Source organism: Dipodomys spectabilis, unplaced genomic scaffold, assembly GCF_019054845.1.
Source record: "Dipodomys spectabilis isolate Male_0828 unplaced genomic scaffold, ASM1905484v1 ptg000095l, whole genome shotgun sequence".
NCBI classification, from domain to species: Eukaryota; Metazoa; Chordata; class Mammalia; order Rodentia; family Heteromyidae; genus Dipodomys; species Dipodomys spectabilis.
Window position 1 is genome coordinate 21,983,311 of NW_024870772.1, and position 19,645 is coordinate 22,002,955.

The window sequence follows — 19,645 nt, forward strand, 5'->3', positions numbered from 1 at the left end:
ATTTTATAAAACCATAAATTAAGAGCCCCCTGCATCTCAGGAAGAACCAGCTATTCAGCATGTCTGGGCTTCAGATTCCTTTGAACTGCTGCCCTAACCTACCAGCTGATAACCAACTACTGCCAACACTACAGAGACTCCAGATAATGATCTAAGAGGGATTCCATCTAAAATTCCATCAGACTATAATTGAGAGGCCACAAAGATAGTAGATTGATCATAATCGGTATTGCCACTTCCACTCATTTCCACAAATGAGATGAAGATACGTAAAACAAGAAGAATAACTTTATTTTTCAAGATCAGGGACATAATCTAGCTTCAGCAGAAATCTCTTTCAAAGCCATTCTCCTAACTCAGTGTTATGTAGGACACATGTCAGGGTATGTGCAGAAGGACATGGAAGGCAGCTGGTCTCCCTCAATGTGTTCCCAAATCTTACCTAAAATGACAAAGTCATCCAAGTCACACTTGCAGGCTGCATTCCCGCCACTGGAGGGAGAGGGTGTGTCAGCCATAGGGCTGACCACTGGTAACACAGCATAACCTAGGAAAAGAAGGAAGTGGTTTCACCATCAAGAAAACGGAAAAATGCACAAACTGAAACGCTCAGCTAATCAGAAACCGGGAAATGAAAGCACTAGAGATTATTTTGGAAGAATTTTTACAATGCAGCATCAAGAAAATGAAAACTGAAGGCAGCTAGTTTCGTCCTCTTATATTCATATATTTAAAAAAAAAAGGTTGATGAGGGACTTGGGTTATTCTGCCCACTTTTTAGGTGTGTTTAAATTTTTCTTTAATATAAAGTTCAGAAAAGAAATGAAAGATTTTTTTAAAAACCAACAAAGTCAGCTTCACAGTGAGGCAAACTGTATAGAAAAAATAAATGTTCTACTAGGTTTAGCAGTTACACTCAACATTCAGGTCTACCTGAAATCTGGGAATCTGGACTTTCTTTGTAGATGAAAGATGAGAAAAGAAGCTTTCTCCTCTCCTCTCCCCTCCCTTCTTTTCTCCTCTCCTCTCCTCTCCTCTCCCTCTCCCTCTCCCTCTCCCTCTCCCTCTCCCTCTCCCTCCTTTCCTTCTTCTTCCTCTCCTTTCCCCATCCTTTCCTTTCCCTTTTCCTCCTCTCTTCCTTTCTCTTTTCTTTATCTCCCTTCCCTTCCCCCCTCCCTCCTCCCTCCTCCCTCCTCTCTTCTCAGTTCTCTCTCTCTCTCCTCTCTCTCTTGCTCTTTCCCTTTCCTACTTTTTCTGTGTTAGATAAATAGACATGTTAAGTTAGAGGTTAACCATGAATACCTTTATGTTATAGATATGTTTATATGAGCAATTGATACATTGAAATGAACACTAGTGGCCTAGAAATGAAGTGTTAAAGCAGAGGAGCTGAGACAAACCAGGTGGACAGGACAGGTCCCAGCCACCTAGAGCAAACACTTGGGAGAGAGATCCAGGGCTAGCATCACAGATTCAATTATATGAACTAAAGCAGGGGGAGGGGTAACTGAAGTTATATCCTGAGTAAATTCTGCCAGACAGCAAATATGGGAAAAGCAAAAGCACTAAAGACATGACTTGCATTTGGAAATGGTTAGACAGTAGCAAACACGACTGTTGGTTGTCAGCTGAGGTACCCTTTCTTACTGGAAGAACTTCCTAGGTCCTGGGTCCCACTTGTTAGGCTGGTCCTCCCGTCTGTCCCTCATGGCTCCAGCAAGGAAGTTCTTGGAGGAACATCACATCCTGGGTACCATTGATTCATAGTAAGGAGTACAAGACAGGCTATTTGCTGAGTGGAAGGAAAAGGACTACTTGCAAAAGGAAAGAAAGTGGGGCCATGAACCAGTAGTTCACGCCTGTAATCCTAGCCATCAGGTGCTGAGATCTAAGGATCACAGTTCAAAGCCAGGAGACTCCAACTGACTACTCAAAAATCAGAAGTGAAGCTGTGGCTCAAAGTGGTAGAGTGCTAGCCTTGAGCAAAAAGAGCTTAGGGACAGTGTCCAGACCCTAAGTTCAAGCCCCACAACTGACAAGAAAAAAGTAGGGGTGAGCATTAGGAGAACTGTGTGACTACAAAGGAAGATGGGAAACATCAGCCACTACAAAAAGAAAAGTAAAATACAAAAGTCCTAGAAAAAAAAAAGAAAAGAAGCTACAGCCTTTGAAAACTGGCTGTAGATAATTAACCCGAGGCAGAATGACAGCAATGATGGCGATCTCATGAGCTATGTCAGTAATTGTAGACACAAACCTGGAAGGTACATGCATTGAGACATGGCAGAGGAGAGAAGCTGTGTATTGAGCATGCAGCATCAAGCATGCCCACATTGGCCCCACTTGCCTTCACAGCCACTCTTTGAAAACGTGGAAAAGCAGGGCTTGGGCTTTGGAGGGGTGCAGAAGGTCACTTCCAGACCATCTTCATCATTCCTAGCTTTCTTTATGTTCCAGCTCTCTGTCTGCAGCTGAATCTGCCTGTCCCACTTCATTTTCTCCATGGCTGATATGATCATATCTGTCACGTGAAAGTGGGCATTCTCCTGCGGAAAACAGTCAGTTAAAACACAAGCATAATCAATCAGCTCTCTTTCTTTCCTTTACATACTTTATGGTCAGCTCTGGGGCTCAAAATTCAAGGCCTCACACTTTCGCTTGTCTTTTTGGTCCAGGCTGGCACTCTACCACTTGATCCACACCTCCGCTTCTGTTTTGTTATTGGTTCGTTGGAGAGAAGAATATTATCATGGATGCTTCTGCCTGGCTGGCTTCAACCTGTGATCTTCAGATCTCAGCCTCTTGAGTAGCTAGGATTTTAGGTATAAACCACCATTGCCCAGCATATAATCAACTTTTTATAGATTTTTTTTTTTTTAGATTTTAGATTAGATTTGAAGATTCGTTTTAGATTTGGGAGTTAAGAATACCTATGCAAAGCCTGGTGCCAATGGTTCACATATATAATGCTAGCTACTCAGGAAGCTAAGATCTGAAGATCAAGCCAGCCTGGGCAAGAAAGTCCATGAGACTGTTATATTAATCACCAAAAAGTCGGAAGTGAAGCTGTGGCTCAAGTAGTAGAGCTCTAGCCTTGAGCAAAAAAAGCTCAGCAACAAAGCCTTTGTCCTGATTTCAAGTCCTAGGACTGGCACACAAAAAGAAAGAAAAAAAGTGAAGTCAATGGAGATAAAATCTAAGAGTTCACATAACGGGGTTATTCTAGGTCATCTATAACCTGTATCCCACATCATCCAGAGACATACCTGAATTCCTTATAGTAAAACGTGCTATGTTGGTAGTGACTCAATAGTTGATCTGACTCATCAATTATGCAAAACTTGTCAGCTGAGCAAACACCTGTCATGGGAACCTTCTCAGCTTTGTGTTTCTTGGGACTTCAATCAAACAGTGAGAGGAAACTTATTTGCTAGGTCTCCTCAAGGCAAAGTCTCCAGAGTTAAATCAGAACAGCACTATTAGGTGCTGATCAGTATTTAAGGAGAAAAGAAAGATGGCATTTACCTTGTCTACGTCAAAAGGCAGTATAAATGTCTCTGGTACGTAGGAATTCAAAGAACTGGCTCTTCTGTTCACTTGACCAGCACCTGTCAGTCATAAGGTGGTTATTTAAAAATGGAAGTCCAAGGATTATCTAAGAAAGTGAAAAAACCCTAGAGTACAGCTTTTAAATATTACATTAAAAAAAAAAGAACCACTGGACACCAATGGTTGATGTCTGTAATCCTAGATACTTGGGAAGCTGAGATCTGAGGATCACAGTTTGAAGCCAGCCTGGGCAGAAAATTCTGTTAGACTCTTACCTCCAATTAGCCAGAAAAAAATCCAGAAGTGGAGGTATGGCTCAGGTGCCTTAAGCAAAACAAGTAAGAGGCAGTTTCTAGACCCTGAGTTCAAAACTCAGTACTAGTATAAAAACAATCAAACATTGGGCTAGGAAGGTGGCTCAGTGGTAGAGCGCTTGCCTTGCATGCCTGAGGCCCTGGGTTCGATTCCCCAGCACCACATAAGCAAAAAAGAAAAAAGCCGGAAGTGGCACTGTGGCTCAAGTGGTAGAGCGCTAGCCTTGAGCTGAAGAGCTGAGGGACAGCGCCCAGGCCCAGAGTTCAGGCCCCACAACCGGACCAAAAAAAAAAAAAAAAAAAATCAAACAAAATTTAGTCCAATTCTAGAAGAAACTAAGTTGAGAGAAGAAAGATTTAATAATAATCCTTCTAGAGGCAGCCAATGGTGTATTTTAAAGGTTATCCTAGAAGAACTATTGGAGTGGAGAACCCCATGGTGAAGAGGGTAGAAAGAAGAGAGAGAGGGAGATGGGGAAGTAGAGAAGGAATAATTCACAAGGAGCACCATAAGAATTACAAGATCACACCAAGTACAGGTGTCTATAGTCTGAGGTACTCAGGAGGCTAAGATCTGAGGATCACAGTTCAAAGCCAGCCTGGACAGATAATTCCCCATGAGACTTTTATCTCCAATTAACCACTCAAAAACTGGAAGTAGTGCTGTGGCTCAAATGTTAGAGCATTAGCCTTGAGCAAAAAAGCTCAGGACAGCATTCAGTTCAAGCCCCATAACGAAAAAAAAAAAAAAAAAAGCTAGGTGCTGGTAGCTCACATCTGTAATCCTAGCTACTCAGGAGGCTGAGATCCAAGGATCATGGTTCAAAGCCAACCCAGACTGGAAACTCCATGAGACTCTTATCTCCAATAAACCGCCAGAAAGGTGGAAGTGGCACTGTGGCTCAAGTGGTAGAGCACCTGCCTTGAGCTGAAGAACTGAGGGACAGTGCCCAGGCCCAGGGTTCAAGCCCCATGACTGTCAAAAAAGAAAAAAAAAAAAGAATTACAAGATCACTTCTCCAGCTCATTGCAATTGACCCCAAACTTCCTGTTACATACACAAATCATCTGAACAAAAGTCAGCCTTGCTTCTCTAAAAATCATCTTCCAGTCCAAACCAAGGAGAAGCTGCAGAAGATACATTGCGCTGACTCAACCTTTCTTGCCCCCACCTCCAGGCTATTACCAGCAATGACAGCCATCCAAACAAACACTTTTCCTGTCATGTGACTTCTTTTGGCAGCCTCAGGACCTAAAATGTCTGTGACAACTACAAGAGTTGAGTCTTCTTGCTACATTGGAATGAAATGCTGTGTATTCTGGTAGTTAAATGCTCCAGGGCTGACAAACCAACACAAACAGGTTCACTTAGATGGTCAGGAGCATACACAATTTGGGACTTCTTAGCTGGGGTTGGTGAACTTTTTCAACAAAGGGAGAGAATATTGTAGGACTGGAGGGCCATACCGTATCTATGGCAGCCACACTATTCTGCCCAAACCTGTTCTTCCCATCATTGTTTCACATGAAATAAAAAAGAAAGAACTAGATCAGCCAAGACTTCTCTCACAAAATGAATCCCATTAGCAACTTTAAGGTAAGACCCTCAAAATATGGGGTGATTTTTAAAGGTACTGTCTTTGGACAAAAAGAGATGCAATACCTATTTTGTTTGTGTTGGGGTCTGTTTTTCTGGAAGAAAGACAAAGAGACAGGATAAGTGGAAGTTGGAGGATGACTTCCTGTACAGAGATAAGAACAAATGGCTTGGGGCAGGCCTCACAAATGATTTCAGTCAGTGACAGGTCACCATGATGTGTTTGTTCCATTTTGGTTTTGTGCCAGTCCTAGGACTTGAATTCAGAGCCTGGGTTTTTTTGTTTTTGCTCAAGGCTACTTACTGTTCTACCACTTGAGCCCCAGCTCCCCTTCCATGGACTTTAACTGCTACAGCTGGCTTGGAACCGCAATCCTCAGATCTAAGGCTCTTAAGTAGCTAGATTATAGGCATGAGCCACCAGCGCCCAGCTGATGGTTTTGTTTTTTTAGAAGGACAAGCTTGTCTTCATGAGACACTCTAACAGCTTACTAAGCCGTTAGAAACCACTAAATCTAAAAAGCCTCTCTCTCTTTTTTTTTTTGGTCTGTTGTGGGGCTTGAACTCCACCCCTGGGCATTGTACTTGAGCTCTTTTGCTCAAGACTAGTGCTTTACCACTTTGAGTAACAACTCCACTTCCAGTTTCCTGGTGGTTAACTGAAGATAAGAGTCTCACAGACTTTCCTGCCTGGGCTGGCTTTGAACCTTGATCCTCAGATACCAGCCTCCAAAAAAGCTAAGATTATAGTTGTGAGCCATCAGTGCCTGATATCTTCTTTTCTTTTCTATTTTTGGGGGGTAGGGGGTAGAAGGGTGGTCCTGTACCAGTGCATGAACTCAGGGCCTATTTGCTCAGGGCACTCTATCATTTGAGACACACATTCAGACTAGCATTTTGCTGGCTATTAGAGTCTCTCCAACTTTTCTGCCCACACTGTTTTCAAAGTGAGCTCCTCAGATCTTAGCTTCCTGAGTACAGCCAGGAGCCTGAACAAAGTCACTCTTTACCTTTAAAACTATACGCAGTTGAGCAAAACATAGAGGAAAAAAAGCCTACAGTAAGAGTCATTTTATTCAAATTTACTTATCTTAAAATTGCCATTGAAAGACAGTTAAAAAATCTACTACTCTTAAGCTATAATGTGTTAAAAACTGACATCTCTTTGATTTTTTTTCAAATGTTTTCAATAGAACAAGTAAGCTTCATGTTTTGAGAAATACAAATAAGACACAGCTCTCAGGTAGAGAGCTTTTAAAATTATTTTGAAGGAAAAAAACTTTACCAACTATTTGAAGTAGGTTCTAACAGCCATATAAATAAAGCAAAGATTGTATACAATATGAAGAATAGTTTAAAAATAAAACAAGCATTCTACAATAGCAGTTCATCAGTGGACTCAAGTTATATTTTGCATGGATCAGCTCATTTGGGTAATTTGGGTATGTGAACAATATGTATCTCGTAGCAATGAGAGAGCTCCTGGTTTAATAGTGGCAATTGTTTTGTAGTCTTACCATTTCCTGGTCATATAAATAGAACACGTGTGGTGAGTACATCACCTATAGGAGCACTGGTTTGAGACCAAGTTCCCTCTGCTTATGCAGAAATACCTCCTCCCTCCCACACTATACTCAGTGCTGCTGATGCTCTCCCTTGCAGACAAGCTAATGAGCTCTGCGTTCCAGAAGGCAGACACCAACCCGAACATGGCACATGGCATTGACTATCAACTATATGTGGAACAAAAAAGATGACCTCTTCCTGCAGTCTGAGCAGGAGGTGACTACTCGATCCACCTGTTGTAACCATCCAGATGCCTGGGCTGGTGGTAACTATGAAGGAGCTCCTGCACTTGCCTCTCATTGAAGTGGTAACTAGACCAAAAAAAGTGCATGGACAGAGAGGAAGGAGGGAAAATCACCAGCTAACGTTACCTTTGTCCACAGAAATCATCAAGGGAGAAGACTTGAAACAAGCACTGCCAACCTCAGGAAAGGGGGAAGCAGACAAACTCTTAGGGCTGATGGCCATAGACAGCTGCTGAGAGGGTCCTGGAAGCACCCCCTCCTCTTCTGTGGGAGCCAAAAAGTCGCTCCCCTTTTCACTTGACCCATGGGCAGAGTTCGCAGAACCATCAGACAACAGCATTTCTGTCGGGAAGTCTCCAGGGGACTCCGGTGAGGAGTGCAAATGAGGGTCTGCAGCTGCTCCAAGGTGATTCCCAGTGTTCTGCGCTGTTGGTCCCTGAGAGGGCCAGTCCAGCAGTGGTGGCTGTACACAGGGGTCATTCAGCCAGGCAGCTCTGTTCCTCCTGAACCTAATGTCCAATTGGGTAGCAGGGTGGTCAGGGTCCAGGAGGCTGGGCCAACCATCAGTGTCTCCAGAGTCACAGCTGATCCCTTTCCAGGGGTCCACAGGCGAGTCCTGTCGGTCCTTACACTGTGACACCATCCTTCTGAGCGTGGGACTGGTGAAAACCCACTCAAAAACCGATAGGATGAGCTCTCTGACAGCTGTGGTAGTACCTGACCCGGTCCTGGAACTCACCACCTGGCCAACTGGAGGTCTGAAGAGTTTGTCTGCAATGAGCAAGAATCATTCATGATAAATACAGGTTTAGTCCTTTTTTTTTTCTTCTTAACTCCAAATCATTGTGTTTTCCTCATATCAGAAACACATCTCCCAATGGTTGATGCCTAGAATTCAGGAACCATTTCTGATCCGCTGCTCAGTTGGGAGCTTCTATGCTTACCCATCCATAAGCCAATAGTTAATAAACTTCAATTGGCATGTTATTCCCCAGTTCAAAATCCCTCAATGGTTTGCCATCACACCTGGAATAAAATTCACACTTCTTACCTTATCCTTAAGGTTTGGTGTGCCTTTTGAAGATCTCTCTTATTTTTCTTCACCTCACCTCTCTAAGTCCCGACTACTTCTTGAACTCTGTAAGTTTTTGTTATGGTGGGGTGGGGGTGGGGGGAACCTATTTGTTTGGTTTTTGTGCCAGTACCAAGGCTTGAACTCAGGGCCTTACATACTCTTACTTGAGTTTTTAAAAATCAAAGCCTGCACTCTATCTACCACTTAAGCCATACTTCCAACTTGAGCTTTATGCTAGTTAATTAGAGATAAGAACCTCTTAGACTTCTCTGCCTAGGTTCTGACAATGAACCATAATCTTCAGGTGTCAGCCTCTTGAGGAGCTAGGATTATAGGCATGTGCCACCAGTGCCTACCTAGCCTTTCTCTACAAGATTTTTCCTACCAGAGGAGTACACCCTCCGCCTGAAATGTTCTTCCTCCAAATGAGCATGACCCTCTTCTCATACATGCCTTGGCTTTTTAATTACTTCCTCAGAGAAGTCTTTCCTAACTACTTCTCTCAATGCAGGTTCCTGTTCTGGCTCCCTATCACATCGCTCTGCTTAGTTTATGTCACAGGAGTGATCACTTCCTGGTTATGTTTTAGCTCCTTACTGTTAGTCTTTCCACCCCATTCCACTCCTCTCTGAATGCAAACTCCCCAGAGCAAGGGCCTCGTCTGTTCTCTGCCAGCTCACATCTTCCATACATAGGATTACAGTAAGAAATCAGATAAGGCTATCCAACAAAATAGAAATAAAGTCAAGAGATCAAGGAAAGACTTTTGTAGTCAATACAACTGTTCTAAGACTGGGTCAGAATTATTCACAGAGGAATGGAAGTGAGTCCATGTTCCTTAATGATAGGAGATTTTTCTCACTCAGTGCTTACGTTAATAACAACCATGTATATTCAAATACACTGAACGATGCTACATAGGAGACTTTGTTCTTCAAATCCGTTGGGTTTTCTTGATTTGGGGTCCTTATAGTCTACATTGCACCTTTTGGAGTGATGCAGAGAGGGAAATGTATATGTATATATGTATATGTCTTTAGAAAACATCATGCAAGCTCCAAATCATCATTCAAAAAAAGTTACAGGAGGAGCTGTCCGTGTTAACTGCCAGATCTCACTACCTTAAATGCTTTATTTTCCTTCTCCTGATCTCAAATCTGACGTGGTACTCCAATTTCTCTTCCTCTCCAGTAATTTTGAATTTTATAATGACAAAAGGAAACCATAACTATGTTTCTTAAAAAAATGCCTAAAAACACAAGCTCAGAGTGAAGATGAAGCCCACCGCATCTCACTATATCCCACCAACCCTACTTCATTCTCAGAAATATTCACTGTTTCCCTCACTCCAGACAAATTTCTTTGAATTATCACACTTGTGATATATACTTGTATTTTTCATATGCATTAAACTGATCTGAAGATTCAGTTTGCTTCCTTTTATTTTTATTTTTTGCTGGTTCTGGGGCTTGAACTCAGGGACAGGGTGCTGCCTCTCTGAACTTTTATGCTCAAGGCTAGTGCTCTACCACTTAAGCCATAGCTCCACTTCTGGCTTATTTTTTGGTGCGTAATTGTAGATAGGAGTCTCATGGACTTTCTGGCCCGGCCTGGCTTCAAACACTGATCCTTAGATCTCAGCCTCTTTATGTATATAGCTATATATATACATTATATATAGCTATATATTATATATAACATATTATATATAACATATATTACATATATAAATTATATTATATATATTACATATATAACATATATAACATATTATATATTATATGTTATATTATATATTATGTATATTGTATATTATATATATTATATTATATATTATATATATTATAGCTATATGTAACTCATGCCCAATTGTCAGTATTTTTTTATGAGCAGATTAGAGTCAGTAGTTAAAATGACAAATTGGGTATGGTGGCTCATGCATATAATCCTAGCTACCTGTGAGGCATAGATTAGGAGGATTGTGGTTTAAGGCCAGCTCTGACAAAAAGTTCACAAGATCTCACCTTCATCTCAACCAATAAAAAGATGGGTATACTGTTGTGTACTTGTCTTCCCAGCTATAGGGACTGCAGTTCAGGCTGGCTCAAGCATAAATGTGAGACCATATACCAAAATAAGCAAGTGAAAAAGAGCTGGAAACATAGCCCACCTTGTAAGGTACCTGCCTACTGAGCATAAGGCCCAGAGTTCAACCCCAAACCCCCCCTACACACACACACACACACACACACACACACACACACACACACACACACACACACACGAATAAAGAATGACCTATTTCCAAGTTTCCCATATATAAGATTGACCTAAATGCAAGCACTGAGCAAAACCAAACTTGCAAATACGAAGAAAATTGTAGAAGCAAGTGCTTGTTCTACTTTTTTCTGTGAAGGTATTTTTGGTTCCCATTAACCAGCAAACACTGGTTGTGCCAGGTTATAAAATCAGCTCCTAATTTGGGCTAGAATAGGCCCGCAGAGCTTTAAAACTGTGTCTGAGGTCACAAGCAAGCAGTGGCAAAGACAAAGGCAGGAAACATAAGTTTCCTGGGAAGACAGATTTTCACAGAAGACAAAGCATTCACTAGATACAGTGAAACTCAGTCCTACGTGACAGGAGGTCATCGCCAGCTTTATTTATTTATTTATTTATATTTTTTTTTATTTTTGCTGGTCCTGGGGCTGGAACTCAGTGCCAGAGCACCATCCCTGAGCTTCTTTGTGCTCAAGGCTAGCATTCTACCACTTGACCCACAGTGCTACTTCTGGTTTTTTGAGTAGTTTATTGGAGATAAGAATCTCACCGGACTTTTCTGCCCTGGCTGGCTTCAAACCACAATCCTCAGATCTCAGCCTACTGAGTAGCTAGGATTAAAGAGGCGAGTCACCCACGCCCGGCTCATCTCCAGCTTTTGATTTGTAAGGGAGCAGGTAATTGTAATGTAACTTCATTCCAGTTACTCCCCAACTCCTCAACCTCCCTCCAAACTTGACCACCACATTCATTTCATGCTCTGCTTTTATGTGCTTGACTGTCTTAGCTTCCATATGACTGAGACCATGCAGCTCTTGTCCAGCTGCCTGGCTTGTTTTACTCAGCGTAATGTCCTAGTCTACATCTGGGTATGTTGTCACAAATGACAGTATTTCATTCATGAAAAGGTTGAGCTGTATTCCACCAGAGATGTCTACCACACTTTCTTCTTTTATCCACTGATAGAGACTTAGAGGTTCAGTTACATTTGTTCTGGTCAGTGTGGGATGTGTATGTCTAACAAATTGATGTCCTTCCCTTTCAATATTTAAGTAGGTAAATATCATTAGTAGTTCAGTTTTCCATTTTTGTTTTAAAAACAGAGACTCATTATATAGTCTAAATTGACGTAGAACTCACCTTGAAGGCCAGACTGGCCTCAAACTTACTATGATCTACCTGCCTCAGTCTCCCAAGTGCTGGGATTACTGGCATGAACCACCATACCCTGCTCTATTTTCCACTTTATGAGGAACACGCACTCTTTTCCAAGAGAGTAGTACTATTCCATTCCCATCTATAGTGTGTAAGGTGGCCCTTTAAAAAAATTCACTGGAATCAGTTTATGATAGGTTACTAAACATGGCCAGTAGAAAACAAATGCAAATGACTGGAGAATGGATAAGTCAGTAAGTGTAGCATGCCATTTCATGAACGACTTTCAGAATCCTTTCCTGTCTCTCTCTAGGTCTATTTCCTTTCATGCTTTGACCTTAAGCAAATACTCATCTGTACAACGTCCAACAGATTCTAAAACCATTAGTGTATGTCACACTGAAGCACTAAAATATCCAGTAATGTGACTCCACAGGTTCCATTCAACAGCCAGGAATCAGGGTGAAGGGTGATTTGAATATGGCGACAGCCTCACTGTGAACACTATGTTGTAACAGGGCAGCAGGAAGTACGCAGTGTACGACTGCAGTGGCGACAAGCTGACATCACAGGGTGTCCTCTCTGACTGACCTCACCCTCAGTGATAAAGAACACAGAATACAGATATTAAGAGCAAGAGGTGGGGTAGGGTGTGGAGCCAAGACCCAACCAAGGGAAATATCAGAAAAAACCAGATGTTGCATCCAAAAGAACCACAGGGTTGCCCAAGATATACAAATGACTAACTTCCTATAGCTCATACTTACCAATCTCATTCTGCATAAGAAAAGCTCACCCTGTTTTAGCTGTTCCTATGCTAATTTAAGAACTAATTTCAGTTCTTAAAGATACTCTCACCATGAGTAAAGAGCAGAAGTAGGAGAAAAATGAAAGTCTGGCACCTGATCCAAAGCTTTTCCACAGAAATGTATACAGTGTATGGAGATGACATTAGTAGAATACCTTCAATGTTGTAAGCAAAGTAATCTAAAGAACTTTGCTTGCAGTGGGTGGTGGTGCACATTATGTTGTCCTACCGATTCACTTCTCAGGAGGCTCAGACAGGATATCACAAGTTCAAAAACAGACTGGACTACCAAGTGAGGCTTCCTTCCTTGGATGGAAGGAAGGAAGGAAGGGAGAGATGGAAGGAGGGAAGGAAGCAAAGACAGAGGGAAAAGGGGAGGGAAGGAAGGAGGGACTACTACATAGCAGGCCAGGCACAATGACATATACTCTGTAGTTTCAGAACTCAAGGGACTGAGGAGTGAAGATCTCTTGAGACCAGGGTTCAACAGAGTGAGACACTCATAAAAACAATACAAAGGAACTATTTAGCTGTATTTGACTTCATATTTCTATAATGGCTGCCCTCAAGACTTTGTGATTATTCTGTTCAATTTATATAAAACATCTTTGAGTATAAAATTCTAATGGAGGGCTGGGAAGGTGGCTCAGTGGTAGAGCATTTGCCTTGCAGCATGAGGCCCTGGGTTCGATTCCTCAGCACCACATATGCAAAAAGAGAAAAGCCGGAAGTGGCGCTGTGGCTCAAGTGGTAGAGCGCTAGCCTTGAGCTGAAGAGCTGAGGGACAGCACCCAGGCCCAGAGTTCAGGCCCCATGACAGGACCCAAAAAAAATATTAAAAAAAAAATAATAAAATAAAATTCTAATGGAAATATATTTATTAGCAGGGCAGGGTGTTCGATGCCTATAATCTTAGCTATTTGGAAGCTAAGGTAGAAAGATCAGGAGGATCAAAAAGATGAGGCTACCCTAAGCAATTTGGTGGAACTCTGTCTCAGAACAAAATAAAACAGGCTGGAGATGTGACTCAGCAGCATACCACTTGTCTAGCAATGAAGACCCTGGGTTCCATCCACAGGAACACACGAACACACACACACACACAAGCACGCACGCACGCACGCGCACACATGCACACACACATGCACACACGCGCAGACACACACACGCGCGCGCACACACACACATGCATGCGCGCACGCACGCACGCATGCACACACGCGCACGTGCACACACACACACAGAGGAACATTTGTTTATAAACCTGAAATATTTACAAGTACTTTATATACACTACATAATTATGGCATTTTATTTTTCCTATACTCTAAAGGTAAACTCCTCCACTTTGCAAACCACAGCCCAAGTAATGTGCTACTTTAAATGTCTACTTTAAAACTTTACATATATACACACATATGAATAGTTGATTAAAATATACATGAACATAATTAAATAACCAAAGAAGACTTTGAAAAAATATATTATTAATCCATAAATGTACCCAAAGTAAGGGTAGATACTTGCATTTGAAATATGGTTAGGTTTCTATGTATGGGCAAAATGAAATGGGGAGCCATGTTGGACGATGTTCTCATAACTAGCAGTTCTTGTAACTGCACTCCTCCTGGATATATACTAGAGAGAAATGACAATACATGCTCACACAAGAACTTACTCTGAATATTTTAAGGGCATTATCCATAATATTATCCAAAATCCATTATCCAAAATCATTTATCCAAATGAAACAACCCACATCTACCAACGAATGACTAGACCAACAAAGTGCACTCTATCCATACAATGGAACATAATTCAGCCATAATTAGAAAGCATGCACTGATCCATGCCACAACACGGATAAACACTGAAAACATGTGCTAAGTGAACAAAGCCAGACACCAAAGGCATTCACATTAATACACAAATACATAAAATCTCCATAGCAGCCAACTCCATAGGTTAGTGAGTGTTTTAGTGGTTACTACCACTGGAGAAATGAGAGGATGGAAATAACTTAGGGCACCTTTCTGAGATGATGAAACTATTCTAGAAACAACTATGGCAATGGGGGCACACATCTGTGATGGGGCACATCTGTGAATGCACAAGGATTCAGTGACTTACAGTAATGGGTAGATCGTGTAGTATCTGAATTCTATCTTGATCTCAATAACACCATTAAAAAAAAAATGGAATGGGCAAAGTCCTCAAGTCCTTTCCAAAACAAAAAAGGAATCCAGGGGACCTGAGGGGAGCTGGTGTTCTATCAGTGACCAGCTTCAAAGGAGCACCAGGCTTGAGCACAGTTGCCAATGAGCTGAGAGAAAGTGAAAAGGAGAAGTATAGAGCAGGAATGTAGAATAAGCCAGTCTAAATAGGTACCAGAAGAGAGAGGAACTAAAAGTGAAATCACCACAAAAGAGCTACCTAGAAAAAGAAAAGGACTTTCATTAAGGGCTGGTAAAGGCAACTTCATGAGTATAATGGCTACCTACAGCTATAGCTGGGCTGGAAATCTGGCTCAAGTAGTGGAGAGTTTGCCTAGGCCAGCACTGGATTTAATCCCTGTGTGTGTGGGGAAGGGGGGGGGGAGGGGAGGAGAGGGAAGGGGAGGGGAGGGAAGGGAAGGGTCCCAAGCTAAACTAATCCAGCCTTTCTTGTTCACCCGCAGGAGTGAAAGGGAAGACCTTCAGATCTCAAGACCCAAACACCTCTCCAACAAATCTGTATTCCCTAAGCCTGAAATAGTCTATTTTCAACTTAGTAGTGCCTATGATATAATCTGTTCATCTCCCAAACCTAAATCTCCACAGAAACAAGTTTAAACTAAGAGTAAGCAACCAAAAAAGCTATATACCATACAGATCATAAGACAATTCAGATGACTTGGCAATTGAGCCATACTTTTTTCAAAAAAATGCTCTTAAAATATGCATATAAAAAGTTTAAGTCTCCTTAGCAGATCTAAAGTAGATATTTCAAATGTTGTTCTTCTAAAATAATCTCCAAATAAAGAAAGAGAACAAGGAAGTACCCACGTGTATTTTCAGAACTAAGTTGTTTTCAGATCCACTACCGAAACTTTGTCTGTGAAGGGACAGGGCAGGGAGAATGATCTCCACCCTTCAGTTCTCAGCGCCTAACATGGACCAGAGTAAAGCACCTGATCACATTACCTGCCTAAGAAAACCCTTGTAGATCTAGTCTAGATTTCTCTCTTTAAAGACAGCTAATGGCCAGGCTCTAGAAGTTCACACCTGTAATCCTAACTACTCAGGAGGCTGAGATCTGAGATTGTGGTTTGAAACTAGCCCAGGCAGGAAAGTCTATGAGATTCTTATTTCCAGTTAAGTACCATAAGAGCTGGAAATGGAGCTGTGGCCCAAGTGGTAGACTGCTAGCCTTGAGCAAAAGAGGTTTAGAGATAGCACCCAGGCCCTAAGTTCAAGGCCCAGGACCAGTACCCCTCTCTCTCTTAAAAAAAAAAAAAAGAGCTAATGATCCAATCACATATTCCTCAAAGATAAATTTCAACCTATGTGCTAGGAAAATTACATTAAGCGTGTAGTGTATTTGCCATTTTCCTATATCTTGTACAGATGATAAAGGATGCTAGAATCTGAATTTCTTTCTACACTGAGGTATTTTGCTTCCCCAGACTAGACTTCATGTTCTAGTTGACATAAAGCATCTGCTCCAGATGGCTTATTGTCACCATTCCATGGTTAGAAAAGAGACACAGAAAAGAGAAGCAAAGCAATGACCACACAGCCTTACTACACCCTAGAGTTTAAATGCTAGAACCCTTGCTTGGCTTCCATCTGTGTGTGAGATAAGACCTAGTGTAGAAGTTAAATACACATACATACAGAGGAGACCAAGAATGTGACACAGACAGGAAAACAGAGTCTCAATAAGTAATTTTACACCTAGTCTGGGACTGGTGGCTTCAAGCTTATAACCCTAGCTTCTAAGAAGGCTAAGATCTGAGGATTGAGGTTCAAATCCAACCTGTGAAGGAAAATTCAGGAGATTCTTATCTCCAACTAACCCTCAAAAAGCCAGAAGTAGAGCTGTGCCTTAAGAGATAGAGTGCCAGTCTTGAGCAAAAAATGTTTAAGGCCTTCAGTTCAAGCCTCCATACTGGCACTGGCACACACACGTACACGCACACGCACACAAATAATTGCAGCAAACTGTGAGAAAACAAATCTATGTGACCTTGAACAAGGTACTTAACTTCTCTGCGCTTCATTTGACTGTGGTGAGAACTAAATGAATTGTAACACATGTATCTGAATCTGGTACAAAATGTCCTATAAACGTTAACTTTGATATCACCAACATTATTATGGCAAAAGACTTACATTTCAGTATAAGATGCAATTAAGAGGGTCTAATTTTATTTCCCAGCCTCTTTACTGAGTCATCCTTCAAGTATTTTAAACTAAAGTAGAAAGAAGGAAAACAACAACAGAGATCATGAGTACCATGAAAAGATACAAGCAGGAGTGTTGTACACATTTTTTTATCTTTGAAAGTATCCGATTATGTAGGAACTGCTTGACACTTGAACAGTAACCACCAACCATGACATCTCTCCTTTCTAAATAAGAGATCTGACTCTATATTTAGCAACAAGAGAAACCTACTCAAATGTGTACAGGTCTGTATGCCCTGTGGTAAAGGAACACCAGCGGTCACCATCCTTCCCTCATCTTCCTTTAAAGACACTCAACGGAAATGTTTACACTAGGGTATTCAGCAGGAGCTCAGACCCAACTTACCCTCTATCAGAAAAACCAGGGTTCAGTCAGTCAACGGGGTTGGAGTTAAATGGTTGGTGGAGGACTCTGTCTCATCAAATCTAACCTCTAGGTACACAGTCCTGTTTCCATCACTGTTTCTAAGTAGATCCAAAGGCAAAAAGTTCCTGTCTCCTGAAGTCACAATTTGGACGAGCAAGGAAGAGGAACTTCAGCCCAGATGGAGGCACAGATCCAACCCCTGTCCTAGCATTTTATACAGGTAACAACGCGAAGTCCAGCTCCAGCTGATCCAAGCAGGATTCTGTAGGCAATCCCGAGGAGGGCGTCTAGAGAAAGGTGGTGATCGCTTCACTCCCACGTACCAATACTGCTCAAAAACACCTCCTTCTCCCCAGCTCTCTTTTCTTTCACCCACCCTCAGTGAGCTGGGCCAGAGAGTCCTCCTTTATCTCTCGCCAGAGAGCTAAAGTCCACTGAGGTTTCTGGACTTGCTGGGACCTCGTCATCGCTAAGTGGCCTTAGGACTGGACTGAAGAAACCCAAGCTGGCCGCACATGCCCAGCACTTAGCGCCTCTGGACTACATCTTCCACACAGAGGCTCTCCCAGATTCCTCCGTAATCACACAGGACGGGCGGGAAGCCCCTGCGTGTGATGATTACACGTTGCCTTTGAGGCTTGATTCTCATTTAGGGCAAGGTAATGCCTCCTCTCATGGTTCTGCACATCCTCCAGTCTAAAAGCATCCATCTGGCAGGGGATCCGCAGCCCCCTCTCCCTCTTACACACTTACAGACTTACACACACACACACACACACACACACACACACGCCCCGGGGCCATGGGTCACCTGGCAGGCTGGCTGGAGGCGCACTCCACCCTCCCCCCACCCCCACTCCTGCAATCTCTGCAGGTGGACTTCACCTGGGGCGCCAGGGCCACTTCCACACCCTCACCTAGCTCAGGTTGTTGGCCCAAACCCAGTTGTTTTTCTACGATCCCAAGTCCAGGGGTTGGGGGGCGGGGAGAGGAGCCTCCGCCCGCCTCCACGGTCTGTGTGCGCGCGCGTTCGGGGAAATCGAGAGAAGTCACACACTCGGGAGACTGGAGGCTGGGACACGGCGGCGCAGGACTCCCTGAGAGTCCCACCTGTCCCAGGGTGGCCTTCTCCACCCAAGCCCAGCACCGGATCGCCCTTGCTCCGCACAGCCAACGTGGCCAACACCCATCCCCCCCCCCCCCCCCCGCCCCGGCCTCCCGGCCCCGCGCGCCCCGCGCGTCTCACCCGGGCGTGGAAAGCTGAACGCAGCGCTTGGTGTCTTTGGTCCACAGCCTTGCCCTGAGCAGCCCAGGGTCAGATCCCAGACCGGGAAGCAACGCCCCGGACGCCGCCACAGTCCCCCCACTCCCGCCAGGGGAAGCGGGGGGTGGGGGATGCGGCTGCAAGCTAAGAAGCCCCGGGGAAGCGAAGCTTTCCTGCGACGTGCAGAGAGACGCAGCCAAGCTGCGGGGGGGGGGGGGGGGGGAAGCTCTTGGGCCCCCGCGATCCCTCACCTGAGTAGCGATGTCCCAGGCACTGGGCTACTCCGGACCGGGACTACAGGAAGCACCTGGGCATCCCGGTAGCCCAGGCTCCATCCGGAAATCACGCTCGGCTCAACCGGCCCCAGCGCAACCGCACCCTCTGGATTAACCCAGAGAGCCGGCAGAAATGAGTTTCCAACTCTTAGCACCGCCACCCGCGGGACTCGGCTCAGTACGATCGCTTGAAGGAGCAGTTTGGAAACGTCAGCGCGGAAATCTACGCGCCCCGAGGGGATCTGACACTTACCAGCGCGGTTTCCTCTGCAGCCCGACTCCTTCCTGGGTCTTCCCGGCAAGCGTAGGCCTTCCAAACCGCCACCGACCCCCCGACAGGCGGGCCGCAGAGAGCTCGCAATCCCGATCTCGCTGGAGAAGCAGCCAGCGAGCACAGAAAGTTTTCGCAGATGGAGTCCTAAACCCTGTGAGCGGGGTTGAGCGCACTGCGTCCCTCCGCCACCGGGTGGCGCAGCGTCCCTCCAGGTGCCCAGCGTGTCCAGGGAAAGGATGCTGGAACCCTCCCCCCCACGCCACACACCCCCTCCCCCCGCCAGACACGGGGACAAACAAGCAGAGTGGAGTGGGTCCTGGCTTGCTTAGAACTCCCCTGGTCCCATCGCTTTGCCCTTTTGTCGTGGATGGTATTTTGGTTTTCCTCCAAGTCCACTAGCTTGGAGAGGTTAAGGGGAGGTATCAGTTACTA

At 43.8% G+C, this 19,645-nt stretch overlaps 1 protein-coding gene across 7 annotated transcripts in view; it reads right to left on the bottom strand.

The window, feature by feature from the left end:
* Rubcnl (rubicon like autophagy enhancer) overlaps window positions 1-19,380 on the bottom strand; it is a 32,072-nt gene extending 12,692 nt beyond the window's left edge. Inside the window, exons 1-6 of one of the 7 annotated variants that reach the window (XM_042685764.1) lie at window positions 19,193-19,366; window positions 16,960-17,039; window positions 7,398-8,042; window positions 3,526-3,608; window positions 2,348-2,546; window positions 443-547 (exon numbers count right to left, since the gene is read on the bottom strand). In XM_042685764.1, coding sequence (XP_042541698.1) covers window positions 443-547; window positions 2,348-2,546; window positions 3,526-3,608; window positions 7,398-7,914 — 904 coding nt within the window. In that variant the 5' untranslated portion in view covers window positions 7,915-8,042; window positions 16,960-17,039; window positions 19,193-19,366. Of the gene's footprint in view, window positions 1-442; window positions 548-2,347; window positions 2,547-3,525; window positions 3,609-7,397; window positions 8,043-8,322; window positions 8,341-16,959; window positions 17,040-18,646; window positions 18,694-18,915; window positions 19,055-19,192 lie in introns of those variants that run through there. The other 6 variants (XM_042685763.1, XM_042685762.1, XM_042685765.1 and 3 more) reach the window with 6 other exon arrangements.
* Between the last annotated feature and the right edge of the window lie 265 nt (window positions 19,381-19,645).